At 32.0% G+C, this 17,960-nt stretch overlaps 1 protein-coding gene across 1 annotated transcript; it reads right to left on the reverse strand.

Moving 5' to 3' along the window:
* Nucleotides 1-7,686: 7,686 nt before the first annotated feature.
* LOC25484402 (protein PSK SIMULATOR 1) lies at nt 7,687-10,018 on the reverse strand. The gene has a single exon (XM_013613208.3). The coding sequence runs from the start codon at nt 9,624-9,626 to the stop codon at nt 7,887-7,889; it is 1,740 nt and encodes a 579-aa protein (XP_013468662.1). The 5' UTR covers nt 9,627-10,018; the 3' UTR covers nt 7,687-7,886.
* Nucleotides 10,019-17,960: the final 7,942 nt, after the last annotated feature.

Raw genomic sequence — 17,960 nt, forward strand, 5'->3', positions numbered from 1 at the left:
ACATGCATAGTTTTATCATCGCAATAAAATATTGATCCCACATGAACTTGTGAATCTCAAGATGTATTTGATGGTAAGTGGTGTCAAACTAAAGAGAATAGTTATAGGCTAAGCACTAAACATTACAGGTGACGGTTTTGAAACTTGATGGTATGATTTCTGAAGTGGGTGTTGGGGTTTTTCCCATTTGTTCATTGAAAATGACCTTGATTGCATTAGGTATTGGCTTTGACAAAAGGCTTGGTACATTCTAGTATATTTTTACACCATTGAACCATATATCTCTCATATTACCTATTTATTCAAAATATAGTAAAAAGAAAATAAAAATACAATTTTATAAAACAAATTATTATTAGAAAAATACTATAAAATATTGTGTTATTACATAGTCATAAGTTGTAAATAAATGGTTTTCCTTTTCCCTAATTTTCGTACACCATGCACACAATGAATTAAAACTGCCACCATAAACATCTGTCTGCGAAAGATTAGCTCTTGTTGGCAACCACACCATAATTAGTTTTCCAGAAGGTCAATGAATTAAGAGTATCTCGAATTTTAATGAAGGATAGCTTTTTCATAGTTTTCCCATTTCAAGATTAATTTCCAACCTCAAGTTCAAATATTCTTTATGCAATAACACGTTATGTAATCAATACATCGGATCAAAAAATGATTTCACCCAATTCTCAAATTTTTGAAAAAAAATAGTGATATTTGTACAACTCTTTAGTACAACTTTAATGACAACTTTGGTTTTCTCTCATTTGATTGGTCAAAAATAATAGAGAGAAAAAAGGGAAAAGAGATATATAATAAGAAGATATGTGAGTATGAAAGAGAAAATTGTCAAAGAATTGCTAGAAAATTGTTGTACAAATATCATTTCTCTTTTAAAAATCATAGTGTTGTACCAATCTCCTTCGATATGTAACCAAAAAAAAAACTCCTTCAATACCTCTTGACACGTCGAATCAACTCATATTCCAACCCTATATTTTGGAAATATATATCATTTGCTTCGAAGGAGATTAACAACCACGCCCTCCACTGTGTCAAAAGTGACAAGTTCATAATTCTCAATTAGATAAATTCCTCAGATTTCCCCCATCGATGGCCTCAAATATTTGAACAAAAGACCTCCTTCACTACAATTTAAAAAATTATACGTCATAAACTCTTGTGAAACATTCACCCCCCACTAAACAACTTTTGAAAAAAATCACTTTCAAACCCGACATTATCTCAAAACCTCTCGACAAAGCCATTAACATATTCTTTTGATTAAGGTGAGATGTAATTATATTTTTATTGAAAAAATATATCATAGAAATGGAAATGATTTTAATTCTCTTAAAAAATAGAAATGGGTAATCTCGTGACCGTATTTTCTGTTTCATGTTTTCCAGGTTTTTCTAGTAAATAAAGGTATTTTAATGTTTTCTAATTTATAAATGATGCATATGGATCATGTATAAGATTTAATATGATTTAATGAGTTTATCTAATGGACCTCCTAAAAAGTTTCAAATGTGAACCTTAACCATTTGTACTAAAATAATAAAACTTATAATAATAAAAAATGGGAAAAGATGTAACGTTTTATTTAAAGAGTCAATATTTAGACTCTTTTTAAAATGTCCATGTTACATTCACCTTGATTTAATTACAAATAATCTAGTAAAAAGTCAATGAAATTGAAAATTTGAATTGGAGCTATACTTGTAGTTGGTGGTGAAGTCAAGGACATATGCAAACAAACGAAATGAATGAATGAGAGTCTATCAGCTGGTCCCATAGCAAAATACACAATGAGTTCACTTGCTTCCCGCGTGATACTCATCTTGGGGGCACGAAAAATATAGGATAAATTAATGTTGAATGTTTTGATTGTCACATGTATGGTTATCTTGTTGGGAAGTTTACGGTTAAATGGGAAACGATATGGTTAATGTTCCAAAACTATAAGAGAGACGTCACATCTCTTATCGAAAAAACATTAGATATATCGGCAAATTTGAACTTAACCGCTGCCATAATAGGATGCAACACGGAATCCAATCATGTTCCTCTACGAAGCCAAACAAAGGTTATGATACCACTTGTTGGGGAGTTCAGTGGTCGACGGAGCCAATGCTCCAAGATCATAAGAGAGGGAGATGTCATATTTCCACTTAAAATCGTAAGACAATATTGAAAGAGTTATGATACATAGACATCCTTAGGTGGCAATACACCCTTTAACACCCACACAAAAATCTGACACGTGGTCACATGGACCCCGCACAAGCACACTTTCTCTTTTCTCTCCTCTTCTCTCTTCCTAATGTATGGGGTGTACAAGGGTGTATGGGAATAAATGGTGTCTATGTAACATTTTCCATATTGAAAATATGAGTCACTTATGTTATCAATTCAGCATTTTACTCATTCATAGGCGATGTGAGATTTAACCATTCTCACTTAAAATCCAACCGGTCATTACTTTTTTTGGAGTGTAGAACTAATGGAGAATAGTAGGTTGGTATTGTTGATAACAAGGGTAATTATTGTTATATCGAGTGACTTGCATAATGCAATTTGTTTCAAGGGTATTATACTATTTTAATTTCATAAAAGAATGATGCTCTCAGTATTAGTCATGTACTTTTACCATGTTCATAACCTAATTAGCAATAGTTTGAGTTTTGGTACAACTTGTCCAAAAGGGGTATGAAGCTCAGATGAAAGATTGCCGTTTATGGCTTCAAGATCAAAATTATAATTTGATTGCTAGGGTGTTGCTTGAAGGCTGGCATAAAAGACGAATTTTGGATCAATCAAGGCTTTAAGAGACAAAATGATTATAAAAGTAATGTCTTTTATATATCATCTCAATCAATCATGTAAAACATGTCTTTTTGAAAGTATGCAAGAAGTTAATTTCCAAAAGGAGCAAATTTAAGAGTGAATCAGTCTCTCCAACTTTGTTTCATACGATAAGATGTGTGTGGCCCAATTGATCCATCTTTCTTTGATGATAATAATTAATAATTAGGAAAATGCTAACAATTGTTCTTACGATATTGTTTAAGCATCTAAAAGGAGTAAATAGGTAATTACCCCCCTAAAATTATAAGTTTCGTCAATTACCCCTCTGAAATTAAACAAAACTTCAATTACCCTTACGATATTGTTTAAGCATCTAAAAGGAGTAAATAGGCAATTACCCCCCTAAAATTATAAGTTTCGTCAATTTCCCCTCTGAAATTAAACAAAACTTCAATTACCCCCCCCCCCCCCATCCGTCAAATTTTTCTATTAGTCAACATGATCTTTTGCAAATACCCCTCTGAAGTTTTGAACTTATGTGCAAATGCCCCCCAAACTTAAAAATTTATATATATTTTTCTCATACTTTTACTCAAAGGATATTAAAGGCAAACAAGAAAGCTTAAGAAATGTATTTAGGATTCAAGGAAGAGCTTAAAGAGTTACCTGGTGAAGAATACTACGGTAAAGGAGGATTACCAAAAGTGTTTATTGAAAAGAAATACATTGGTGGAGTTGAGGAAATTCAGAAATTTCATGATGACAAGAAACTTGAGAAATTGTTTGATTGTTGTGAAAGGATTGATGACATTGAAGGAGGTGATGGTTGATGTGAGGCTTGTGGTGATATAAAGTTTGTTCCTTGTTAAACATGTTATGTAAGTTGTAAAATCTACTATGAAGGTGATTACGAAGAAGATGGTAATTGTGAGGTTGGTGGGTGAGTGTGGATTTCAAAGGTGTTCTCATTTCAATGAAAATGTCCTAATATGATGTTCCATGTGTTGTTTCTAGTTCCATATTTCATTTTGACGTTTAACAATGAAAATGACCTAAGTTAATTGTTCGCCTTTAATATCTTTTGAATCAAGGATAAGGAAAAAAAAAATATAAATTTTCAAGTTCGGGGGGCATTTTGCACATAAGTGCAAAACTTCATGGGGGTATTTGAAAAACATCATGTTGACTAACAGAAGAATTTGACGTAGGGGGTAAATTGATTAATGTTGTACAATTTCAGGGGGGTAATTGAAGTTTTGTTAATTTCAAGGGGGTAATTGACGAAACTTACAATTTCAGGATGGTAATTGTCTATTTACTCCATCTAAAAGTAACAAAATTTACATTAAAAATTATGTAATTATTACTTTTACATATGTTTGACTTGTATTTTTAAGATAAAATATCTTTTTGTGAGTTCTTTAAACAATGTTTTTAAAGCACTTATTAGTAAGACCCTAATAAATATGCTCTTGGACATCAGTAGCTTTTAAAAATTTCAAAGCTTTGTGAAAAAGAAGAGTGGTTATGTAATTCAAATCTATAAGATTCAATAGAGGTGGACAATTCACTTCTAGAATCTAAGGCATTTGTTCCTATATGAACAAGTGGGTTTACCTTATGAGGGGAGAGTGTCCTTCCTTCACAAGTGAGTATAAAGTGTGACTGGTCGTAAGCTCCTTCTCTAAAATGCAGGAGGGGGAGGGGCAAAAGACACTAATGCACAAGTAAAATTGGGTGTTGGCGAATAGTGAAGTGAGTAATTAGTAAGTATGAGTGTGGTTATCGTAGGTGGGGCAAGGCCCCTTATTTATAATGATGTATATGGTGTGATGCTCTATATTGGTTGCTAACTTCTCTTGATGGACCTTGACTTGACCCTTTTATTGAGGAGAATTGTTCTTCTCCCATCTGTTTTTGGTCATTCCCACTGGAAAATACACATGCGTGAGTTAACTCACGTCGAGAATACATATGCGTGAGTTAGCTCACACTAGATTATTTTGACAGAAATGAGCAAAAACAGATGGAAGAAGGGTGGTACTCTTTATGATCCTAATGGGCTTTGATGTTGGACGACCCAAAAGGTAATTGGGTTGGACCTTTTAGGTTTGTACCATAACACTACTAATATTAGGGGAGGGGGTATTGTGCTCGAGATTAGGGTGTGAATAAGGTAGATCAATTGGAGCTAAATTTAATTGGACGCATGTCATTAGTCTCACAAGCCATAGAGGCTTATGAAACGCCCAAACGTCAGTCTAAAAAATAAGTCTGCGTAGGCTATAAGCTAGACCTAGGCCTTGAATTATTATTTTTTACCAAGTTAAACTTGAGTCTTATTAAGTCTAGTTCGGCCTAGCCTATTCTCACCAATACTTAGGATATTTGATGTGCTGGTGCTCACAAATCACAATACTCCTCTTTTCTGCGAGTAATGTGCATGAGTTTCGCGACTTTTAGATAGAAAAACTACTTATATTCAATAACAATATAGCTCTCAGGTGATAAATAGGAGTCAAAAAATTGATAAATAATTAAGATAGTTCATAAATAAACCAGTCTCATTGAAATAAAGTATTTCAATAGAGGAAAGTAATTTTCATAAGAATTTTTTTGAGGAAAGTAATAGATTGTTAGAGACACTTTCATTCCTTTAACATTTTTTCCTTTCACTTTTTTTTCAACCAAATCAATAGATAGTGAAACTTGAAATAAAAAGAAGGGAATATGAGTGGTGGTAGCAGAGGAAAAGGAAGTGAGAGAGAGTGTGGGGTGATTGAATGAAGGAAAAGGGTGAGGTGCTAACAGGGATTACCACATCACATGTTCATTTCATTTATCACATCATTGTTTAAAAATGTAGGTAAGTTCAATGTTGCTAGGGAAGGCAAGACCATGCTAAGGAAGTAAATGAAAACTGAGATTTGTGATAAATGAATGTTCCATGAGTACATAACAAAATGGTGAATCAGCTGTGTGTGTAATGTATGATGCAATGATTCTTCAAGTCAACTCTGTCCACTGTCCACTGATTTGCCTGACACGGTAACTCAAAGTTTAAATAGTGCATCAAGCTCCAGAATTCATTTCATGGATCACAAATAAATGTGGTAACTCACAGTCAGACAGTGGTATCTTTTGATGCATGGTCCCATGATGCAGTACAGCCACAACTGTCTAACACCTTAATGGAAACAAGATTTCAACATTGGGTGTGAAGCCACAACAGATTTACATTTACTACCCAAAAAAATCATTATTTCGAATCTCGTACCTTTGATTTCTTATAGCATATAATTACATTACATCCAAATGCAGCATGAGAGGTTCAAATTTATCAGATTTCCAAACCAGAAAAGAAAAGGCCTTTAACTCGATATCTAGATGACTATTACTTTTCCCACCCTATAGCCTTCTCCCGCGCCCTGTAAAATTTTCAAAAATGCCCTTGTGCATTCCGGATTTTAAAATCTGGATTCATGTTTACTATTTCGGATTTTATAATCCGGACAATTCTTATGTATAATCAGCCATCAGACTCTCTCACATTTCAGCAGTTTTGAGTTTTGCTTTTAAAAACAACAAAATAACTAAGTAAAAAAATGCTAAAAACCTGTCAAATAAAATCATAAAAATATAAAAATAGCACCAAAAAATTCTAAAAATCAAATAAAACTAATGCAAATTTTTTCGGATGACCCAAAACAGAAGGATGGGAGTTAGGAAGATTAATATTGTCCCTAAAATGACTATCCATGTTACAAACATGTTTAGGATTTGTGCTGATACAGTTCGGATTATATAATCCGAACTGTTTTACCTTGAAAAAGGGTGTTTAGGGGGTTTTCGGATTATGTAATCTGGAAACATCATGTAATGCGCCCTATTTTTTGAAGTTTCCGGATTACAAAATCTGGAAAAACCCGTTACTCATTTTTTCACCCTTTAACAAAAGAAAACATCATTCCGGATTATATAATCCGGAATGCTCCGAGGGTAATTTTGAAATAAATAGGGCGCGCGAGGAAAGGCATAGGGTGGGAAAAGTAATGCTCTATCTAGATTTTAAAGGCTAATGACCTGGTAGCACAATTTACATTGGCCCAAGTATCTCCCAAAACAATATTTTTGTTCAAAATTTATGCCTAAATGTGTCAAATCAGGATGTCCGGCCTAGCCCATCGGGCCAAAGTGCAAAAGCAGGCCAGACTATATGCCCATATAGTCACATATTTTGTGGTCTAGTCTAGCCTAAAACACATCAACCCGAGCCCCGTGAAATATGCATTTTAAACACAGTATCTATGCAGTTTGGCTCAACGTGAGAAACGGGTTGTGCCGAAATGAGCTAGTTTTTATGGACCTCTAAATAAGTTTAGTCCAGCCTGAAAAATGGGCCCATCGGGCTGGCCGGTCTGGTCTGACTAAAACTGGCATCTCTGTTTATGTCAACTGCAGGCATCTTTTCACTGATAGCATAGCAGTAAAATTGATTGAAGGACAGAATCTTGCACAAGCTTACCTTCCAAAGTCCTTACTTTTGCAAAGTTAAGCCACTTCATTCTAAACATAAGTTTCACAATTCAAGATATTGATACATACACCACAAGAATGTGCCCTCTAATTAAGAGGGACTCACTCTCTGAATTAGCACGATGAACCACTTGAACAAATCAATGGAATCATGAACCGGCGGCAGGCAAGAATCTTAGATCTTATGGCAGGATTATAAATTCATAATACAGAACTTTTCAATAGAGTAAATGCATGGATGAACTAACAGAAACTAAAAGAATGAATATTCATAGAGAGCAACATGCAAGGCGCGCATAAACATAATTAGAAGTACAGTATGAATGTTTTTGCCCATTTTATAAAAAATATAGCTTATATATTTTTATAAACCAAATTGCAACCAAAATGCTACTACGCTTTTCAAACATTCAACAAAATTAATCCTCGATTAATGTACAAACTAATCCACTGTGGTGTCAAAATGATACTTTTGAATGGTACGATAAATTAAGGAAATGCTCACCACACTGAGGATTACAATATCTAGAATGAGTTCAATCGAGTAACGAATCACCGCACTGCAATTTCCATTTCATGCAATCTTCCAAATTGAAACTGCTTGCACAACCCAGTAATGCGTTTTGTTGTTGTTCATAACGACATATATAGTTCAATCCTTTAAGAAGTTCACATATAGCTTCCTCTGTCTTTATCTTATCAGCAAAGTATAATGTCTGAAATAGTAGCACATTCGTCCTGCTAACTATTCCACGTTGCTCAAAATTCCTCTCACTTTGCCATTTCATCATATTATGAGCAAGCGGAGCAAGCCACCGAAGTATCCCGTCAAGAGTCGCCTTCCAGTCATGTGCAAGAGGGGCATCATATATGGCCAAATTCTTGACATATGTCTTAAGTTTGGCCTTCAAAGATAACCTTAAGCTAGTTGGCAGCATCTTATATAGATCATCTCTAGCTTCCTCACCAATTAAATGTGGAAAGCTAAGTACTTTCTCAATGACAATAATGATATTAGCATAATGCAATGCAAGTGCACATCCTCCAAGAGTTGAAGGAGGAGCATAAACAACAGCTAATCCACTATTTGCACCAAAGGTTGAGCATAAGTGCTCCTTTTTCTTGACAATATTTCCAATCCCAATAGGACTTTGAGAGCTTGATACACAACTGTAATGGTCCTCGCGATCGATAGCAACATCATCGAAATCGTCGAATTTTGAAACTGAGCTACTTAAACTCAGACATTCCATGAAAAGTCTCCCAGGACTTGTTCCACAAGGAAAACCAAAATCTTCAAGTTGAACATATGCTAACTCACCTCTCTTCATATCTATATGAGACCTACTACTACCATTTCCCCCAATTGAACTCAAATTGTAACCAGTTTTCTTGCTATGACTGCGTTTCAACTTCTCCGACAAATTCACCTCAACATTAATCAAGCTAGACGCCGAACCACATTCATTTTGCACGAGTGGCGAACCTTCACAGTTACCAATCCCAAGGCCATCCTTCCTCACAGTAGAATCACCAAAGACCATGCAGATTCTTGCATACAAGGTACAAACTGTCCTGGCCAACAACTCAACAACCTTATCAAAAGTCTGATTCCAAAGTGAAATCTCCTTAAGCTGCCTCACATCTTGCTTCTGCCATACAAGCCTCTGCTCAAACCCCCTTCTACTCTCCTCATTCTGACTATTATTCTGAAACTTCTTCACTGTTTGCTCCAACTCATTCAAACCCCCCATTTTACTATACAAACTCCTAGTAGCACTCACATACCTATCCATTTTCCTCACCATTCCTTCCATATGCTTAACTAAAAACCCCAATTCATTCACATCTATAACACCACTAACAATATCACCATAGACATGCTCAAACCCTTGCAAAGCAGGCACAGAACACTTCTTCCCTAACCTAGAAACCACACCAGCAACACGGTTCAATTCCTCGAGCTTCTCACGTCGAACAAGCTCGAATAAATAACCCTCTTCTGAAGAAACCAAGTTCCTAACACCCTCTGAGTTCAAGATCTCATTCCTTAACTTTGTTATCTCAGATTCAGACAATGATTTATAAAGTTGAATGGTTTTGGACATTACATTAGCTACTTCAAAAGAAAGAATACCTATAGTTTCTACTTTCTTATTCTCTTTCCTTTTAGGACCATGTTTTCTACTAGTAGAAGAAGTTTCAAGCAAAAGGGCTTGTTTAATATTTGCACTTACTTGGTTACCCATCTTCAAAATCCAAGCTTCAGCAACCATAGCTAGTTAGCTACTACTTTCACCAAATTTTCCTTCTGCAACAGCCCAAAAGTGAAACTTTCTAAAAAAACAGAATTTACCTAAAGAAGATCAAACCCATTAAAGGGAAGAAGGAGAAGATCACAAAAACTTGCTAAAAATCCAAACTTTCATGGTAAAAAAGGGGGTTTTTGAGATGAATTTTTTTAGGGGGTGTAAGAAAAACAAAAGGGTGCAAATAGAATAAAAATTGAAGAAGTCAAAAAGTGGCATAGCAATAGCAATGAGAAGAAGAGACAGAAAGAAAGTGGAGGGAAAAGGTTAAGGTTGTGATGTGTTCTTTGTCTCTTGTTCTACATTTCAAAAAGGAGATTCAGAATTTTTGAAAGTAAAAGGACTTTTCAATTAAAAAAGAATAAGTGCTTATTCAATTTTGAATTTTATAGTGTCTGTTACTGATATTGCGTCTTTCAATTAATTTTGAAGGTTCTTTTTTTAGTAAAGAAATTAAAATAGTTGCCAACTTGTTGCCATTGTGAAGTATGCAAGTTTAACTTCTACCTACCAGCCAAAACAAGGGCATAAAACAGCTACACGATGCATAGACTTTATTAAAAATATGTTAAAAATGTATATTGCTATAATTATTCATACACAAAATTTTTGAAACTCAAGCTAGTTGATTGATCAATATATTTAAAAGAAATACAATTTAAGCAATAATGTGTATTGTTTATTTATTATATAATATTTTATTAAAACTATGTTTTGATGATGAGAAAAATTAGTCAAAATTGATGAACTATATTAGTGCATTAGTTATATGGATTAGGCATGGTTTTAGTTGTATTTCATTTTTGAACATTAGTATGAAGACAAAACATAAGTCAAAGTTGTTAACCAATGTGGTGTTGGTGGAAGCATATCTTGCCCCAATAAGAAGGAGGGTCTAAAAAATTTATCTATTCTCACACTATAAAACTTGAGAAATGATATTTGTACAACCACTTTGTGACAACTTTTAAACAATTTTCTCTCTCATACTCACATTATATTCTTACTCTCTCTCTTTCTTCTTCTCTCTCCATTGTTTTTTACCAATGAAAAGAGAGAAAATGAATGTTGTCAAATAAGTTTTATCAAATGGTTGTTCAAATATCATTGTTCAAAACTTAATGGTTAGTAAAAACACAATCTTAACTTATTTTTATCAGTCAAAAACTTGTCAATTTTCTACTCTTTTATATATTTTTACAATAAACTTTCCTTTATTTCTTCTATTTTTTGAATTCAAATTTTAAATTTTACCATTTTTTTCCCGCTCATTCCAATCTTCTCTTTTACACTCCTTGCATTTTCTCTTTCTCTTCCTCCCATTTGTTTTATCTTTCATGTGTTACACTTCCATCACTATCTTGTCATATTCGAACACTAAACATTTAACTCTTTTAATCACTTAGTTCAATCAAATGAGCTACTCATCCCATATTTGTTTAATTTTATTAAATATATTTAGACAAGATAGTCCGTATTGGCGTATAAACATTAAGCCTTACTTTTTGTTTTGTTAACTATTTAGGAGACTTAATTTGTGCGCGAACAGCATGGACTTCCTCTCATTTCACTGTGGTATAAGGGGAAGATATGGTCATTTTAAAGGCTTTGCATTTGAATCAACAAGTGGGATATGAATATGTTCTTTTGGGTCAGACACTAAAATTGTAGCAGAAGCAATCAATACCAATTATGTTGTTATTTCCAACACATGAGGGAGATGAAAGTTGTTTCGAGCACCAGAGAAGAATGACTTTAAAAGAAACACATACACCCAATACTCTACAATATAATAATGAAATAGAAGATACTCCATTTATATTTATGATCCAAATCCATCTGGGTCGGGTCATAATTCAACGGTGAGATAAAAGCCTATGCCGCCGGTGAAGATTCTGATCACGAGGTCGTCATGTATCGCAATACCTTCGGTGTCATAGTCCAATGTCGGTTTGAGTCCCCTGTTCTTCTTTCTAACATGAAGGTGGATTTTCTCGGTGGCATAAATATGATGAAATTTCAGAGATGATGAAATTTGACTTGAACATGAGAGAGGAAACAATTAATTTTTAAGGAATGGCTAAATAAATGATACTAGTTTATTGTATTTAATGGCCCTTAAGCTGTGAAATTAATGATTTTTCCACTACCTTAATATGATCGTCAACAAGTTTGATGTTTGACATTTAAAAATTGTCTAAAACATTTAAGGGTGTTGCTAACCGATACCCCATGGCACTGGTTAAGGAACAATAATATTAATGTGTCTCATTTAATTTCATTCAATTAAAGTGAAAAGTTTATCAACTTAATTAAAATAGAAAAACGCTACATTTAATACTCTTTAGAAAGATACGCTTCCTTTCTTTTTTTTTTTTCTTGTGAACTTTTTAGAATCCTTTTTTTTTAGTCCCCTTGCTTTCTTTCATATATCTTAACAATTTTTTTCTCTTCTTGTGAATTTTACCCCATCAAGTTTTTCTTTCTGTGATTTTTTTTAAGCATTTTTTACTTGCAAGCTAATTCACTGAAAAGTCTATACTCAAACCAATTTTTTTCCATTACTCGAAAAAAACTATTGTTTTTTTTTAATTAAAAGCTGTATAAATAATTAAAATAAGACAAACATTATATAGTCCAAAATAAATTTACAATTACAAAGATAAAACATATCCAATTAAAGTATGAAATACAAAATCATATTGATGGAGTTTAATGAGTATTGAATACAAGCATTCATATTTTAATGGCTTAATATATGCTTTGGTCCCTTAACTTATTTTTGAATTTTATTTTGGTCCCTTAACTTTAAACTGTCTCAATTTGGTCCCATAACTTTACCTCTGTTTACCTAAATAACAGAAGGTAAAGTTATGGGACCAAATTGAGACAGTTTAAAGTTAGGGGACCAAAATAAAATTCAAAAATAAGTTAATATACCTTCCAATAATTTTTATTTTTTTTTACATTTGACTCATTAGAAAAAAAAAATATTATAGTATAATATACTATCCGATTTTGGGAGAAAGAAGTAGTGGTAATTTGAAGTTTGATTAATAGGTAGGAAAGTCAGATCAATAATTATTCTACTCAATAATTAATTGAGATTCTTGTTATATAGATTTTGGAATATATTTCTTTTGTATATGTTAATTTTATTATTATTGGTATCATTATCATTATTATTATTATTATTATTATTATTATTATTATTATTAATGTTAAATTTTGTTTTTAATTGAAATTATTTTGATTTAGATTAAAATTATAGGTATAGATATTAAAATTATATTTATTAGGTTTAATATATGCTTTGGTCCCTCAACTTATTTTTGAATTTCATTTTGATCCCTTAACTTTAAACCGTCTCAATTTGGTCCCATAACTTTACCTCTGTTTACCTAAGTGGTCCCTTCGGTTAGTTTTTTTAACAGAAGGGACCATTTAGGTAAACGGAGATAAAGTTATGAGACCAAATTGAGACGGTTTAAAGTTAAGGGACCAAAATGAAATTCAAAAATAAGTTGAGGGACCAAAGTATGTATTAAGCCTATTTTAATTAAGTTGACCAACTTTTCACTTTAATTAAAGTAAATTAAGTGGAATCAATTAATTTTATTGTTCCTTAACCAGGGCCCCGAAGCACTAGATAACATTACCCATATTATATTCCTTTTATCTTTCCTTGGCCATAACTTCTTGATGGCTGGTAAAATATGATTAATTACAAATATATTACTCACTTCTTTCGTAGTTATGTGTTTCTTTTTTAATGTTCCCGCGACTCTATTTACTTGATATTATGCATTGATTTAAACTTCGTATCACGATATATGATTCTATCATCAAGCATATATTGACAAACAATATTTTAAAAATCTCTTATGTTCTAATCCTTTAAATATGGATTAAGTATTTTGAATAATAACGTATAACTCTAGGGTGTGTTTGTTTCAAATTTACGAAATTTATTCCTAGGAATAACATTCCTTGGAATATAAAGATGGGAATTTTATTCCAAGGAATTTATGAAAAATATGTTTGGTTAGCTTTATAATATTCCTAGGAACCATAAAAATAGGGATTATAATAGGTAAACTATTTATGAATTTATTCCCATCTTCATGGGAACTTTATTCCCACCCTTTTCCTTTGGGAAATTTTTTCTATTCCCAGGAACAATTTATACCCGGAAATAAAATTTAGTAAACTTGTAACAAACATAGGCATATACATTCCTATTATTTTATTTCCGGAAATCAACAATTATAACTTGAAACAAACACACTTCTAATCTTTTGCAATCTTATCAATGATGTTTTTATTAATGCCTACAACAAACTCTAGAGATTGAAGAGTTGTCGAAACAAATGATGTTTGATGATAGAACTTCACAAAACATTTGAGGGTAGAATTAAATACTTATAGGGATAAAAAAAAAAATTTAGGGATTAAAAGATAGAGAAAAGTTTTAGGGGAACTAAAATAAAAAGTTGAAATATTTATAGGAATTAAAAACATATTTAACCATTTATAGTATGTATAAATATTTAGAATCTTACTATTTTTTTTATAATAGTATACATTAATAATTAGAGGAGTAACAACTTTTATTTTTTTATTTTTTAAAGAAGGAGTAACAACTTTTTGGTACTTGTGTGTTTTACAAAAGTGATTTTTATTTTACACATTTGTGCAAAAAAGGAAAGAAAAGAAGAAGAAGATAAATTAAGAAAAGATTATATGAAAAAAAATGAGAGACGAAACAAAGATTTTATAAGTCACTTTGCAAAAAATATCTGTGTTTTATTATAAGTCACTTTACAATATTGCATCATTAATGAGTTTTTTTTTCCTATTATGTCCTTTACTGTTTACTATTCTATCTTACTTTAATTCCTTTAATCTCTTTTTTCCATGTCATTGATAAGGGATAATTTTATAAAATCATTCATAATTTTTCTTTCCAATACAAAATTATCAACATTTCTTAATTTATCTTAATAATATTTTTTCGTTGCATTTAAGTCTAAAATTCTACAATATAAATATATTATAAATTTTACTATAAATCACGGATGAAATTGATAGTTTCTCCTCCATGGAGGACAAATAATCAGCCAATCAATATCTAAATACTTTTGTCTCTCTAATATATATTTTTTATTATAAAAGATATTGATTGGCTGATTATTTGTCCAAATTGGATAACAATTTAAAAAGTATATATGAATAAAAAAAAGTATTCCCTCCGTCGGTAAATAATAGTCGTTTAAGGTTGATGCACGGTTATTAAGGAAATGATTAATGTGTTGATTTTGATGGTAAAATTAGTATCATTTACTAAAACACCTTTATTAATTGTAATTAGTGGAGGAGTAGTTAAGTTGGATGAAGTTCAATAAATAAGGGTATTATAATGGAAAAAATAATAAATGTTGTATTGGTATTTCAAAGTGACAATTATATTTTAAGAAAAAGAAAAATGAGTAAAAAGACAATTATCGTGAGAGGGAGTGAGTATATATGTTTAACTTTCCAACTGTTAATACTTGACCCTTGAATTTTTTTTTTTATGGAGTTTGACCCTTCGCTAGTTAACGTCTTTAGAATTTTTTTTTCCAAATTTGAATCTTAATCTCCTTGGTTTAATATGATACTCTGACTCCATTCATTTTCCTTTGACATAATTGAATTTGTTGTTGTTTCAAAAAAAATAAAATTGAATTTGTTGTGTTGTGAAAATAACTTTGCTAGGAATCAAACAACAAAAAGAACATTTAAAAGGAATTATTGTTTATTTATATTTTATAGCTTACACGGATAAATTCTTATATTTCCTTGAAAGATCTTTAATTTTTCTTCTACAAAGCATAATCACCATTGGATATGGATTGCCCATATAGTTTTTCTTAGATGAAAGTAAACTTAATATAATGTTATAATCATCGTGAACTTAGATAAGTTAGTAAAGAAATTGTATAATATATAAAAGAGTTGGAGATCGAACCTTGAACCTTACATATATTATGCATTATTTTTACCAACTGAACTAAGCTAACGATGACATGCTAGTCTTAATATGCTAACATGGTTTTATTCTTGATTTCTTTTTTTTGTTAAAAAGATTGTTTATTTATTCTCTATTAACAGAACCCCGTAAACTTCCGGTAGACAATTCTTATAGAATATTTTTCTTCTATATTTATTTTTTTGAGGAAATATTTTTCTTCTATAAAACAATAGATTCAAAGTAAACTTATTCAAAAAAAGAAAAAGAAAAATAGATTCAAAGTAAACAAACATAGAATGAAATCAATTAACTTTTCACCAAAAAAATATAAAAAATCAATCAACTCAGAGGAATTAAATGGACCAACAAATAAAGGCCCAATAGCAACTCAGAGCATCCACCATGGTGAGGTCTTCACCATTTAAGACCTAGTATCTAATATGTACTTCCATTGTGGAAATTTTTTTTGAGGGTCTTCTAAGACTCATGGTCTAACTTAAGACCCCATCTTTCAGTGGTCTCCACACACTTTTTTTTATATTAAAATATTATGTTATTGATGGAATGTAAATGAGGAAGAGTTAGTTGTGGAACCCATTTAGACTTTTAGCCAATAGGTCTTTATTGGAGTGAATGTATACCTATTATGTACTGTTATTAAAAAATAATAAAAAATTGATGTGTATAAGTGGTACTCGTTTAAGACCTTCAAGTTGAGAATCTCTATTTTGGATGCTCTCAGCAGAGCTCTGCTTTTTTGTCCTCTCCCCCTAGACTTTTTTTTATTTTTAAAACCATTCGGTTCGTAATTACCAAATAATATCTTTTTAGTTCTAATATCTTCAATAGATAACTTTCAAATGACATTTTTTTTAGCATATAGAGGAAATGAGAGAGTGAGAAAAGCATAGCTCAGCTCAGCTCATCGAGGCACGGCCCAATCATGTTACAAGACATGTAGGACACAAAAATCCACGGTTGTTTGACATATTTGCATAGAGTAAAGAGTACTGCTCTTCTCCCATCTGTTTTTGCTCATTCCTGTCAAAATAGCCGAGTGTAGGTTAACTCATGCATGTGTATTTTCAGCGGAGATGAATAAAAACCGATGGGAGAAGAGAAGTTCTCTATAGTAAATATGAAGTTGATGCTTGAAATTACATGGTTGTATTATTTTCAGAATCACTTTGAGATATCATAAATATAAGAGACTAAATTGATACTTCCTCCATCTTTTTATGGGACATTTTAATAAAAACTTATAAGTATTAAGAAAAATTGTCGAAGTAACAATATATTTTAAATATGTGAGACTATTATTAAACTACATTTTCCTCTTAGAAAAATGTATACACATATTTAATGTTAAATTTTCATATTTTAATAAAAAAAATGGTAGAATTAATAAGAGGTATATTTAGAGAAGAAAAAAATAGTAAGAAATGCATCTAAAAATTTGAGATGATCTCATATTCAGAGTAAAAAGACTTTTTTTTTAATTATCGTCATATAATTAGTGACCAAGGGAGTTTTTGTTTTTGTTTTTGTTTTTGATAAGAACGAAAGGAGTATAATCTTACAATTTTAAGGAGTAATTTAATTTGTGTATTTTTATTCTTTTTGCATTTTTTTCAAATCCATTTGGTAGTATATTTGATTTCAATGATCGACCTAAAGAAAAGGATAATGCATGACATGAAATAGCAATAAATGAGTGAAAAATTGAAAACCACTCATTTTTGGCACGACATAGACATGCAAAAAGACAAATTAAAGAGAGAAAAGGCCATGGAATATTGCTTTGCGTATCAGCAACAACCATTTCCAATATATGAGGTGTACAACTTTTTCTTTTCTTTCTATTGCCTTCTTTAAATTCCTTTTTCATCTTTGTTCTCTCGCCGCCGTATTCAACTCATCTCTCCAAAGCCCAATCCTGCTACCCTCCTTTCTTGTTTTGTCCAGATGTAGATGGCGGTGGTTGGCGATGCGACAATGGTGGTGGGTATGCCATCCGAATCGCAGCTCTCCCCTGTTCTCTCGACGGTGGTTCGTCGGTGGTACAGGTTTTAGGCGCGGTTTATTCTGGTCCATCGGTAGCGCCGACGATTTGGGTTCATTCGAATCGTGCCACAGTGACTAGGTTTGAGGTTCTGTCATACATCTATTCGGTTTGGAAGGTTGCTGCAGATTTGGGTTTGTCCCTTTGCAGGTTCGGTTTCTCTGTTCTCTACAGGTTTTCACGATTCAGTTTTGCATCTACTGCGTCAAAGGATTGGACTGCTTTG

This window comes from Medicago truncatula, chromosome 1 (genome assembly GCF_003473485.1).
Source record: "Medicago truncatula cultivar Jemalong A17 chromosome 1, MtrunA17r5.0-ANR, whole genome shotgun sequence".
Lineage (NCBI taxonomy): Eukaryota > Viridiplantae > Streptophyta > Magnoliopsida > Fabales > Fabaceae > Medicago > Medicago truncatula.